At 48.3% G+C, this 13,654-nt stretch overlaps 1 protein-coding gene across 3 annotated transcripts in view; it reads right to left on the bottom strand.

The window, feature by feature from the left end:
• GALM (galactose mutarotase) overlaps positions 1-13,654 on the bottom strand; it is a 55,208-nt gene that overhangs the window by 32,974 nt on the left and 8,580 nt on the right. Inside the window, exons 1-2 of one of the 3 annotated variants that reach the window (XM_040993107.1) lie at positions 7,806-8,269; positions 7,188-7,733 (exon numbers count right to left, since the gene is read on the bottom strand). In XM_040993107.1, coding sequence (XP_040849041.1) covers positions 7,188-7,377 — 190 coding nt within the window. In that variant the 5' untranslated portion in view covers positions 7,378-7,733; positions 7,806-8,269. Of the gene's footprint in view, positions 1-7,187; positions 8,270-13,654 lie in introns of those variants that run through there. The other 2 variants (XM_040993108.1, XM_040993106.1) reach the window with 2 other exon arrangements.

Raw genomic sequence — 13,654 nt, 5'->3', positions numbered from 1 at the left:
GAATCATGGGGTGTTGTCGGATCGGCAGAGGAGGCAATTCAAGCACAGAACTGTATTGCCATGGCTAGAGGGGCCCTCAAGATACACACCCCGAGCTGAGGAGGCCACTTGCAGGTCATAGGGTTCCATCACCCAGCTGGTCTGGTACAAGTTAAACATTAACCATTCACAGCCCAGGTGCTTGCTCTGGAATCTTTCCTTGCTCAGCTACCTGTAGGTGCCTCAGTTGGTTGCCCAGGGAGTGTCACAACAGCTAACACTCATTAACCGATTTCTATATCCAATCACTTCAGAAATGCTCCAAATTTGTTTATGTTTATTCAAGTGTCAGAGAGTCAGAGGACAAGAGTGAGAGAAGTTCCATCTGGATAACACCTCACATGCCTGTAATGGCTGGGGCTGGAGCCAGTAAGACACAATCCAGGTCTTTTCAGTGGGTGGCAGGAACCCAACTACTTAAGCTACCATGGTTGCCTCTTAGGGTTTGTGTTGGCAGGAAGCTGGAGTGCAGAGCTGGACTGGGAGGGAAGTGCAGGCACCACAGTGTAGGAGGCGGGCATCTTACCCACTAAGATAAATGCTCATTCCACGAAGTGCTGGACATGGAATTCATCCCAGCCTCAGAGCATCCTCCCTCCACTTTACAGATGTGCAAGCTGAGATCAGAAAAAGCTAAGTCACCTGCGCCAAGACATTAATTAGTGGCAGCAACATGATTTGAATTCAACCAGGCTTGAGTCAAAAGCTCTTTTTTTGAAAGGCAGAAATGAACTCACTAACTCATGTGAGTTGGGATCCCACACCAGACCTGTCTCTTTACAGTCTTCTTGGCCTCTCCAAGCTACCTTCCTTCCTTACGGGAACGGTCCAAGAGGCGTATCAGAGTCTTCACTTCTTACATCAAGAGGTGAAAGAGGGGCCAGTGTTGGGATGCAGCATGTTAAGTTACCACCTACCATGCTGGCATGGCACCCTACCATACGGGTGTTGTTTCCAGTTCCAGCTCATTTTGAATCCAGTTCCCTGCTAAGCGGTTGGGTCCCTGGTCCTCGCTTGAGAGACCCAGATGGAATTCTAGGCTTCTGACTTGAGCCTAGCCCAGCCTCAGCCATTTCGGCCATTCGGGGAGTAAGCCAGCAGATGGAAGATCTTTCTCTTGCTCTGTGGCTCCACATTTCAAACAAACAAACAAACAAACAAACAAACAAATAAATAAATATTTTTTAAGTCAAAAAAGGGTAATATTTCCAGGTTCTGTGGCTGCCCTTGAGGAGAAGGGGTTCTAGTGCCTGTGCACTGCCTTGGGAAGGAGGGATTTTAATCTCCCTGGCCGGTTTAGTAAGGAAGAGAGTGAGGAGAGGAGACAGGAGGGCGGGAGCCGTCACAGAAAACTGTGCTACGCAGCTGACACCTTGTCAGTATTGCTTTCTGATTTCCAACAAAGCTCAAAAAAAAAAAAATGTAAAGCTCATTTTTTGTCTAAAAGCCTTTTGGCTTCAGCTCTTTTGGGACTTACCTTGGCTTGTTCAACAAATGCATATGAGTCCCTACTCTGCCAGAGGTGTAGCAGGTATGGAGACAATTAGAAACCCAACAGTGTGATGTCTGTCCTGTGGGTATGCAAGAATTCTCTCAGGAGAGAACAATTTCTGGCCGCAGCTAATCAGCCACTGAGACATGAAGCACTTATGAATTCCTCCATCTACATAAATGCTTTTTGAAGAAAAAAAATAAAACCCAAGGATGATCCAAGTACCTGCGTCATCCTGTGCTGCCTCCCAGGGTAGAACATTGACAGGCATAAAATCAAACCCATACACTTCAATATGGGACCTGAGCAGCTGACCAATGTTTTGTTTGTATCATTTACTTACTTGAGGGTCTGGTGCTGTGGTCCCCGCCTTGAATGTGCCAGGATCCCATATGGGCACCGGTTTTAATCCTGGCATCCCTGTTTCCTATCCAGCTCCCTGTTTGTAGCCTGGGAAGGCAGTCGAGGATGGCCTGAGGCCTTGGGACCCTGCACCCGCGTGGGAGACCCGGAAGAGCTCCTGACTCCTGGGTTTGGATTGCTTTAGCTACAGCCGTTGCGGTCACTTGGGGAGTGAATCATCGGACAGAGGATCTTCCTCTCTGTCTCTCCTCCTCTCTGTATATCTGACTTGCAATAAAAATAAATAAATGCTTAAAAAAATAGATTTACTTACTTGAAAGGTAGAACCTCAGTCTGAGAGAACTACTCATATGTGTAGTTCTGTTTCATATTTATATATGGAGAGAGATGGGGGTGGGAGAGAGAGAGAGATTGATCGATTCTTTCTGCAGGTTCACAGCCCAAATAGTAGTAACAGCCAGTGTTAAGCCAGGCCAAACCAGGTGCCAAGAACTCTACCCAGGTCTCCCACGTAGGTGCTAGGGACCCAAGAACTTGGGCCATCTTCTGCTGCTTTCCCAGGTGCATTAGCAGGGAGCTGGATTGGCAGCGAAGCAGCCAGGACTTGAACCATCACTTTGTTATGACATGCTGCCATTGCAAATGGTGGCTAAACCCACTGCACTACAATGTTAGCCCCCTTGACCAATAATTTAACTGCTGAGCCTAATACCTACCTCTAAAGCATTGTTTTGAAATGCAGAAAGTACTGTTTCCCAAAAAGAACTCAAAATTCCTTGGTCAAGTCATAAATGCTGATTTCATCAGGTCAGTTGCTGAGTGGGGGAAAAGAATGGAGTAGCACTCTTTCCTATGCAAGGCCCTGGCCAGAATAAAATAATAAATGCTAACCACGGGATGGGGTCCTTACAGTCTTCCAATATCAAAAAATCCAAACAATGCCCCCTCCTCAGACAGCCCAACCCTAGCCAAAGTGCCCTGAAATCTGAAAACACAATGGCCATTTTCAGTCAAAATCTCCCCCCTACCATGACTATTCTTTGGTTCATGAGAAAATCAAACTTTAATGATCACTTTGATAATTCCACATATTATATATACGCATGTATGTATATACATGATACATATTAAAGATGTATTTGTGTTTATTTGAAAGGCAAATTTACAGAGAGAAAGAGAGGCAGAAAGATCTTCCAGCACTGATTTTCTCCCCAGAGGGCCACAACCACCGGAGCTGAGCCAATCTGAAGCCAGGAGCCTAGAGTTTCATCCAGGTCTCCCATGTGGATACGGGGATAGAGTTAGATCAGAAGTGGATCAGCCGGGACTTGAACTGGTGCCACTGCTGGCTCTCCTGGATGAATGTCACACTACTTTTTTTCAGGGTTAACAAAGCCAAATATTCTAAAAGTATGAAGATGCTATTTGGGGGCAAAGGAAAGAGAAGGGATGACAATGATGACTCACTCTTTTGGGTCAGAAGCATATTACAGATTTGATAGAATAAGACATACACCGTGGCCCATAGCACATTTAATCACCACAGTGCAGTTGCTTCTGGTGAGGGAACAGGACTAGAGAGATCAAACCCCCTGTCCGTGGCCACACAGCTCTAAGAAAGCAGCAGGGGCGAAGACAAGGACTCCTCAGTGGACCCACCACAGCTAGCTGGCCACTTGCAACACTGAACTGTGGCCTGTAACAGACTGCTTCTTCCCACACCAGCATCTGAACCCAGGTTTTTAAAAAGTATCAAGTTTATTTTTTCTATTCCCCCCACCCCTCCATAATGGCTCTAATAGCTGTAATTTCCATAATGGCAGTAATAGCTGGTGTTTGGTGATAAGTGGGGAGGAAATGAAAGGGAAGGCGTCTCTCTGATTGTATGGGTAGATTGTTTATACCCAGGATTGTAAGTGAATATTCTCATCACAGACTTTGAAAGAAGTCATAATGATGGCGGGTGGGACATGCAGATGGAAAACTTTTTTTTTTTTAAACAGTAGAACAACTCAAAGGAGGCATTAGTGATTTTCCTAGGCTTGTCACTAAAAGATCGTATAATTTGTCTCTTTAGTATTCTACAGAAGAAACATCTCATTTTCCCAGGGAGAAATTGAACCGTTCTGACCTTCAGTTACGGCTGGCATCCAGGACGTTTATATAATCTAGATTGTTCACATCCACTGTGGCGGTTACAAAAGGCCCATGTCTCATGGAATTATCCGTGCTTAGCTCTCCTCCTGGCTCAGAACATTTCTGGCACATGGCAATGTTAGGAAAAGTCCTACTCTGTCAAGTTCTATTAATTATGTATGCACATTGGTTTGTTTGGAGGGATATACAGTGAGGACTAGCTCTCTACCCCTGCAGCCTATCTCCCAGCGTCCTATGCAAAGGACTTCCTCTGTTACCACTTTCTTAACGCCCGTTTTAACACACTGGGATTGATGAGGACAGCAGGAGAGTGTCCTTACATACTTTCCTGATGGAGATTATCATGCTTCCTGCTAAGATATCTAGGCAGTCTTAGTTATCTCTAGAAATCCAAAAAGAATCCACAGAGAACCTGAAAGGGCATAAAAAGGGAACGAAGGTTCACTTGTCATAACCTTGAAGATGGCCAAACATATTAGAAAGTGTTATTTAATATGCTGGGGGCTTCCCCCGATGACTTCTCTTTTGAAAAGAGCTTTCTTTCCTTTGAAAAGAATCAAATTATTGAAATTTATAGCACAGGAAAGAGGATGGCCAACTCCATCTAGTACATAGAAGGAGATTTTAAATACTTGTGATGCCTTCCAGTGAGGAAATGCTACTGGGCATTCCCAAAAGGTACCGATACTGGGAGGACAGTAAGATGCTGAGCTTCATCGCAGCCTCAGGGGAGTTAATGCTTTCTTCCATTCTAAGAACATGCGGTCTACCAGCAGGTGAATCTGCCTCCTGGGATGCTGACGTTTCGAAGGAGCCTGGCTACTCCGTTTCCGACCCAGCTCCCTTGCTAGTGTGCCAGGGAAGGCAGTGAAGTTGGCCCAAGTCCCTTGGGCCCCTGGCCCCCCCGTGGGAGACACAGAGATTGTGTGAACAGCCTGGTCTGTTCCAGACCAATGGAGAAGCTTCTGCCTCCCACGGGCCATGTCATCATGAACTCCAAACCCGTCTGGTGCCTTCAGTTCTGCGTGACTCTTCCATCTGAACTAAAAACAGCAGGAAGTGGAGGAGGCGTGCGTGTGTCATTGCAGGACTGACAGTGCCGCTCTCCGAGCTATGGCAGAAGGGCGGCGACAGGCGCCAACGCCCACGGTTGACCTGTCTAGTCCCTTAACCGTCTCTGGAATCCTACGCTGTCTATCCGATTCCCCCTCTACTGCACCAAGCAATGTGGCGTGAGTCACCTCTCCGTGACTGCTTCCACTACAAAATGATCACGCTACCAGCAGAGACAGGTGATTCAGCCACGGGATTCTAGAGAATCCTCTTTTCTCACTTGCCAGCCCTGGTGCCTCCTGATTCTGAAGTCCTTTCCCTAGATGGGCAGCTAGTTTGCCCCCGTTTCCGCTGAGTCAGGGGACATATCTGGGAATTCTGCACAGGAAGTTTACCCCTCTCCCCAGCCATACCATGGAGCACCGGGCAGAAAAAGACAAGGGACAGGATCCTCAGAAACACAGGAAGGGGGCTGGTGTGGTGGCAGTGCATGCTAAGCCTCTGACTGTGGCACTTGCATCCTATGGGCACCAGTTTTTGTCCCCGCTGCTCCACTTCCAATCCAGCTCCCTGTTAATGCGCCTGGGAAAGCAGCAGAAGATGGGCCTAAGTGTCTGAGCCCCTGACGCCCACCCAGAAGACACAGAAGAAGTTCTTGGCTCCTGGCTCCAGATCAACTCGGCTCCTGCAGTTGCAACTCCATTTGGGGGAGTGAATCAGAGGATAGAAGATCTTTCTCTGTCCCTACTTCTCTTTTTATAAAATCTTCCTTTTAGGGCCCAGCAAGAAAGCCTAGTGGCTAAATCCTCACTTTGCAACTGCCGGGATCCCATATAGGCACCAGTTCATGTCCTGGCTGGTCTGCTTCCCATCCAGCTCCCTGCTTGTGGCCTGGGAAAGCAGTAGAGGATGGCTCAAGGCTTTGGGAGATCTGCAAGAAGCTCCTGGCTTTGGATTGCCTTGGCTCCGACTGCTGCCGCCACTTGGGGAGTGAACCAGTGGACAGGATCGTTTTGTCTCTGTTAAAATTTGCCTTTCCAACAAAAATAAATAAATAAGTAAATAATAAATCTTTAAAAAAAATCTTCCTTTCAAATGAATAAATAAATCTTTAAGAATTCTGTTAAGGAAACGGGGAGCAAATTTCAGACTTCTAAGGAGAAAAACAAAGGCCTCGTCATTTTCTGTTGACCCTCAAAACATGAACCAACAGGCGGAAAGACACAGGAAAGGAAAACCTCAACCCTCCGCCGAGGCACAGAGGTGCCCACACCCTGCCACTGCGCAGAGGGTTGCAGAAGTCTGTCTGGGGTCAGTTTCATTTCAGACCTCAAGATCCTGTCTACACCCTCGGACCCAGAGAGCACCGGGTACCATCGGCTTTGCCGTCAGAGGAGCCCGGTTGAACCGCGGGCTCCTCAAACCGCTAGAGACCTTGTGTGTTATCCAATGGGTTCGCCGAATTAAGAATTTTTAAATGCGTGGATGGATTCACGCACACATTTGCCCCCGGATTCCGACGCGAGACCTCCCCGAGTTGGTCTGCCCGGCTGGATTTGCAAGTCACAGGCGCAGAGTGCTAAGCCATAGAGACCAAGGCAGCCAACCTGTCAACTCACGCTCAAAGCCTAAAGACTTAGTCGGGCCTCAGAGAGGAGCTGACGGAGGAAGTGGGAGAGTGTACGGAGTCAGCGCGCGCCCGCCGGGGCACCTGCAGCCACACCCGCTCTGGGCCGCAGGTGCCTGCCCTGGCAGGTCAAAGATCACCCCAGGGTGGCCGAGTCTGACCCTCCACGGACTTTGCTTCCACGGAGGCAAGGTCCAAATGGGGGACTAGAGGCAGGGCCCGTGGCCATTTCTAGTCAGCTCGTGATTTTCCACCGAGCCGCTACTTCATCCCGAGCAAGCGTTAGATCTCCCCAAGCACTAGGACTTCCTCTCTCTCTCTCTCTCTCTCTTTCTCTCTCTCTCTCTCTCTCTCTCTCTCTCTCGTTCGTTCTCTTCCCCTGCGCGCGGCGCCTGCCGGGGGATGGAGGGCGTGTACCGGGCAGGCCTGCTGCCGGTCCCCAGCCGTTCAACCCACCTTCCAGCTCGGCAAAGCCAAGCACCACGTCTGAGGCTCTCCCCTGCCTGTCTTTCACTTCCAGGGCCGTGATGGTGCAGCCCCAAGAGATGATATCCACCCTCAGCAGGTCTGACTGCAGCTGGAATTTCTCCACCGTGCCCGCGCCCGAGGGCAGCTCCCCAAACACGGATCTGGTCACCGAAACCATCCGGAAAGTTTGGGCGTGCGGCTCTCTTGCTCCTGTTTTTCCAACTTCCAGCCTCCCGGCTGGGAACGACTCCAGGATCTTGCAGTGGAAAGGGGCGTGACCTGGCTCACACTCCTCCCCTTCCTCACAGGGATTTAGGGAGGGACGGGGAAAAAATACCCTCTGGGGCCTTTCTCAAAGTCCGCCAGAGCTTAACTGGAAGACAAACTTTTCAGCCCGCCTCGAGGTTCTTTTCCATTGCACACTGGGAATAGTAGTCTTTGGGAGGTGCAATTGCATTTTGGGACTTGTAGTCTTTCTCATCTGAATCTTATTTCACTCCCAAAGTCTCCCGCAGACTTGCAAACAGCCGGGAGCTGGTCTTGCCAGAGAAAGCAGAGAGGACGATTAGGGACCGGGCAGGAGAAGGAATATTGTGGGTTTCATACACCCGTGGTGTTGGTACTACAGTAATTTAGAAGGGGTAGATCATTGCAGGTTCTTCGAGAGCCCTCCCTGTGTCCCAGGGGCGAGGAGAGGGGGCCTTGTTGGAGTCTCTGCCCAAACAGGAGGAGCACCCCAAGTAGATAGAGCAGGCATTTTCATGCAGAAGTGTTCAGAAACAGCATGCAGGTTTTTGCAGAGGAGCAAGAAGAGACCTTGGGCTTCTGCGCTCCCTTGTTTTTGAAGTCCAGACCGGGCATTTGGCGCAGAGGTCAAGTCGATATCCGGTATCAGAGAACCTGGGCTCTGGTCCCAGATCCACTCTCCATTCCAGCTACCCACCCATGCGTGTCCCCAGAGGCTGCGGGCGACAGCCCCGTCGCTGGGTCCCGGCTGCCAGTCCAGTACCCTGCTGGAATTCCTGGCTCCTGGTTTCAGTTTGATTAAGTCCTGACATTTGGGGAGTGATCCAGCAGGTGGAAATCTCCATCTCTTGGTCTTAAAAAGTTAATTGATCAATAATTTATATATAAAAAAGTAGGGGTGAAGGGAACAAGGATTTGTGCAGGTCCCTTTAGATCATAGGTACTGTGCTTTTGCTATCTCCTTTTTTGAAAACAGGAAGAAGTTTTACAGCTGTCCAGTTGGGTGAGCAAAAATCCCTGGGTCACTTCAATCAATAGTTGTCTAAAATGCACATCCTCAGACCCACCCCTGCAAGGTGAGGCTCAGGCATTTCTTGCATTCTCAAGATTATTCTAGATCTTGGGCCCGGTGTGATAGCATAGTGGTTAAAATCCTCGCCTTGCACGTGCCAGGATCTCATATGGTCACCGGTTCTAATCCCGGCGGCCCTGCTTCCCATCTAGCTCCCTGCTTGTGGCCTGGGAAAGCAGTCGAGGATGGCCCAAGGCCTTGGGACCCTGCACCCACGTGGGAGACCTGGAAGAGCTCCTGGCTCCTGGCTTTGAATTGGCTCAGCTCCAGCCATTGTGGTCACTTAGGGAGTAAATCATCGGATGGAAGATCTTGCTCTGCTGTCTCTCCTCCTCTCTGTGTATCTGGCTTTCCAATAAAAATATAAATAAATCTTTTTAAAAAAGATTATTCTAGATTCAAAGAGATATGCATATGGCTATAAAGCTTGCTGAGTTGACTCAGCTATCTGAAGGCAGAGGGCTGAGATAAAGCTATGAAAGGTTTCTAGAATTGAGAGGTAACATGTAGGCCTCTGTGGACTTATTTACTGACCTGACAGTTCTAGAAATGTGCTGGGCCCAGAAAGGAGGAGGCAGCTGACACGATTCACTTAGCTCATCTGCAGAAGCCGCGTGTCTGTGCCTGATGCTGCTCTCGGCTTGGCTCCTGGGCGCTTCAGAGGGTATCCAACAGAATGCGGTGAGCACGGAAACGCATCTCTGATGGGGAAATTAGGAGGATCGGGGTCATGTTCCTGGAAGCAGATGCTAATACAATATAATAACCACCTCTCAGCCTTTTCTATCTGTGTAATTGAAGGAATATTTAGCATTCTTGCCACAGAGCCTCGGGTCTCCCTCACCAAGCAGAGGAAATTCTGACAGCAAGGAAATAGCTTGCCCATGGGCTTCAGTGAGGCGCCACATAGAGTAACGCCAAGACTCAAGCAAGTCAAATTATAGAGCGCGCCACACTTGGGCGGTAACTGACAGGCCCTCTCGCACGCTGCTTCCCCAAAGATTCTCAAACTCTCCAGATCTCATTGGCCCACTGCATGCTTGGGGCTGACTCACCAGCAAGCCTTCCTGGCAAAGCTGCATCAGCAAGAACGTCTTAGAACCTCTTCTGTGAGCAAGAAAACCGCATCCCCACCACCCAACCCCGGTCTACAGGTCTCGGTATATGCCACACTCAAGCTGTCACAGGAAGGACTGAATGCATCTGACGGGCCGACACCTCGTGTCACCAGGGCGGGACTTGTTTCTCAGCTTGGCAGAGAATCAAACATCCCATGTCTTCCTGAGATGTAAGCAGTATACTTCTTGATTTTGTGTTTCGTCGTCTCTGAAGCCTGGAACAGATTGCCCCAAACACGAATACCTTGTGCATAAGTCAGCTGTCAGGCACAAGCCTCTATTTCCCCCCTACTTAATTATCTCATTTTCTTAATCCCACAGTGAGACTTTTTTTTTTTATAAAAAAGTGTGTACTTGGGGAAACATTCTGTCCATGTGCAGAGAGATCTGAAACAGGGGAGTAAGCTAGACAACGAAGCATTGTCAACTTCCAGGAGGTAGTTATTTTTGCATTTGGAGCAAGCCTGCAGGTGGGACTGGGCATGGAGGGTGCACACGGAGTGTGCAGGAAGGAGTATTTCACATGGGTCTATTTTCTTGTAACCAGCGGAGGGATAAATCAGGGAGGCCAGGTCAATAATATAGTCTGCCTCTTCTCACCTGGCGGGTGATCCCCAAAACTGGGTGGGAGAACATTTAGGATCTTGGACTCTGCCCCGCAGGTTCTCATTTCTATACAGAGATGTCAAGGCCTGCTGTACTTGGGCCCTCTCAGCTCCAGGGTCTGTAGAGACTCTGAGAAACTCAGCTGCGGGGAGGCTGCTCTGCAGAGGAAGCCCCCCGCCCCCCGGGATGGCAGCACTGAGTCCATTCGTCTGTGGAGCAGCCTGGAACATCTTCTCTTTTGCGAGTCGAAGTCGGCGCTGCAGGTCTGTTTCTCAGTGCTGTTTCCTGTGCTTTTTCCTGCATGCACACTCAGCATTTATTTTCTGAGTTCATCCCAGGAGTGCATTTTTGTTTTTGTGTGCTCAACTCTTGCCTCCTGGAGTCAATCATTTAACTTACATGTTTGTGGCAACCCAAGGTTATCATCTTTGATTTCAGATGAAATAGCTTACGATCACAGGATGTAGGAGTTATTGTTCAATGAGATTCAATTTATTTATTAGCACAGGATGATTGCACATGTTTATGGGATACAGTGATAATTAGATATGTTTATGTAAGGAATGATTAAGCCAGGGTAATTGACATTTTCATCTTCTAAAACATTTATCATTTCCTCATTCAATTCAGTGTGATCAGCGCTTTTGCAGCTGCTGCTGTGCCAAGTATCCTGGGGAGTTGTGAGAGGGTATTTAGATGGATGGAACTTTACTCTGTGGCATCTTATCCAATGTGCATGTTCAGGGCTCTATGCCATGTCACAGTTATGCATTGATAAGAACAGCATGGTCTTGCCCTTCACGGCACCTTCGTTTCTGTCTGTCCTCCATGAAAATGACAATAAATGGGGCCGGTGCTGTGGTGCAGCAAGCTAAGCCCCTGCCTATGACGCCAGAATTTCATGTGAGCACCAGTTTAGTTCCTGGCTGCTCCACTTCTGATCCAGCTCTCTGCTAATGTGCCTGGGAAAGCAGCAAAGGACGAATCAAGTCCTTGGGGGTCCTGCACCCATGTGGGAGGTCTGAAGAAGTTCCTGACTCCTGCTTTCAGACTGGTCCCTGATTTGACTATTGTAGTCATTTAAGGAGTGAGCCAACAGTTGAAAGATCTCTCACTAACTTTCTCCGTCTCTCTCTGTAACTTGGCCTTTCAACTAAAAAACAAAACAAAACAAAACAAAAAACAATAAAAACTTCAAGGTTTGGTACCAGCTAATGCTGGATTAAACAAAAACCTCTTGGTATTTGTGATTTCAGCCAATTGAGATAATGTTAGGGTTCTCTAGCAACAAGCACAGTAGCTTTTGTTTATTATTCTCAACATCAAATCACTAGCAGTGAAATGGCTGGCAGGTTAAGCCACCACTTGCAAGGCTGGTATTCCATATGTGCGCCAGTTTAGATCCCACCTGCTCTACTTCCTATCCAGCTCCCTGCTAACGCACCTGTGAAAGCAGCAGAAGATGGCCCAAGTCCTTAGACCCCTGCACCCACATGGGACAGGACTCCTGGGTGGCGCTCTGGGCTCCTAGGTTGGGCCTGGCTTGTCTGTGGTCATTGTGGCCATTTGGGGAGTGAACTAGCAGATGAAAGATATCTCTAATATATATATATAATTGGATGATGGTGAATTCATATATACAAATAGTGCTGTGTTGAGAGCTGGCCCCGTGTCCAAATGCCTGGCCTCAGGCAGCAGCCTTTCCTACCTGGGTCAGTTGTTCAACTGCTCTGAATCTCAAGTTGTTCACCTATGAAATTCTAATAATATCGTTTGCCTGGCCTGTCAAGACATTTACTAATTTTTATTTGTTTATTGCTTGAAAGACACAGAGAGAGAGAGAGAGAGAAATCTGCTATTGTGGTGTCCCATATAGATATTGGTTCAGAGAAGGAGAGAGAGGAAAGATCTTCAGTCTACTGATTCATTCCACAAGTGACTGCAACAGCTGAAGCTGAGCTATTCTGAACCCAGGAGCAAGTAGCCTCCTCTGGCTCTCCCATGTGGGTACAGGGTCCCAAAGTATTGGACTGTCCTCCACTGCTTTTCCAGGCCACAGGCAGGGAGCTGAATGGGAAGTGGAGCCACTGGGATTAGAAATGGTACCCATATGGGATCCCGCCATATTCAAGGCAAGGACTCTGACCACCAGGCTACCGCACCGGACCCCTAGATGTCAATTTTTTTTTAAAGATTTATTTATTTTTATCACAAAGTCAGATATACAGAGGAGGAGAGACAGAGATGAAGGTCTTCTGTCCAATGATTCACTCCCCAAGTGAGCGCAACGGCCGGTGCTGCGCCGGTCTGAAGCTGGGAACTTCTGTCAGGTCTCCCATGTGGATGCAGGGTCCCAAGGCTTTGGGCCGTCCTCAACTGCTTTCCCAGGCCACAACAGGGAGCTGGATGGGAAGTGGAGCTGTCGGGATTAGAACTGGCGCCCATATGGGAATTGGTGCATTTAAGGTGATGACTTTAGCCACTAGGCCACGCCGCCGGGCCCCCCTGTAGTTAATTTAAAAAAAAAAAAAGATTTGTTTATTTGGGGGCCAGTGCCGTAGTGCAGTGGATTAAACCTTGGCCTGCAGTACTGGAATCTCATGTGGAAGCTGATTTGTGTTTCAGCTACAACATTTCCAATCCAGCTCTGCCATTCTGTCCTTCCTTTACTCTGTAACTCTTCCTTTCAAAAAAATTTTTTTTTATTAAGAGAGATTTGCTTATTTTATTTGAAAGGGAGAGATCATAATAGCTGGAGATGGGCTGGGCTGAAGCCAGAAGCAGGAGCTTCTTCCTGGTACCCCACTTTTGTCCACAGTGGTGCGAAGGGTGTGGATTTGGGGCTTCCGTTTCCCACATTGTTTGATAAGACAATTTCAAAACAAGCTTCTTCATCCTCTCCCCTCTGATGTGATTATAATACCTAGGCTTTTATTTACAGAAACCGCTGCTCTGACCACATTCTTTGCTTTTGCACAGCTGGCATAACCACTTCTGGGTGTCCTTTGTGCCAGCCACGCTTTCAAGAATCAGAACACTCTTAGTTGCCGAAGTCATAAGCCAATTCAAACTTGGCTTGGGCAGAAGAGTAATTTGTTGGCCAGCGTGTTGAGAAGCCCAGCAGCAGCTCTGCCTGCAGGGGTGGCTTGGTCTGAGCTCCAGCTGTGTCTGCAGCACTTGGCTTTTTCCTCTTCTGCTTGGTTCTCTTTTCTACCATATTGACTTGTTTCGTTTTCTTTTCTTTTTCTTTTTTTCTCAAAGATTTATTTATTTTTATTGGAAAGGCAGATGTACAGAGAGGAGGAGAAACAGAGGGGAAGATCTTCTGTCCATTGATTCACTCCCCAAGTGAGCACAACGGCTGGAGCTGAGCCAATCCAAAGCCAGGAGCCAGTAGCTCTTCCAGGTCTCCC

This window comes from Ochotona curzoniae, unplaced genomic scaffold (assembly GCF_017591425.1).
Source record: "Ochotona curzoniae isolate NIBS_2020 unplaced genomic scaffold, NIBS_Ocur_1.0 contig_883, whole genome shotgun sequence".
Classification (NCBI taxonomy): Eukaryota; Metazoa; Chordata; class Mammalia; order Lagomorpha; family Ochotonidae; genus Ochotona; species Ochotona curzoniae.
This window is presented reverse-complemented; position numbering and strand designations above follow the sequence as displayed.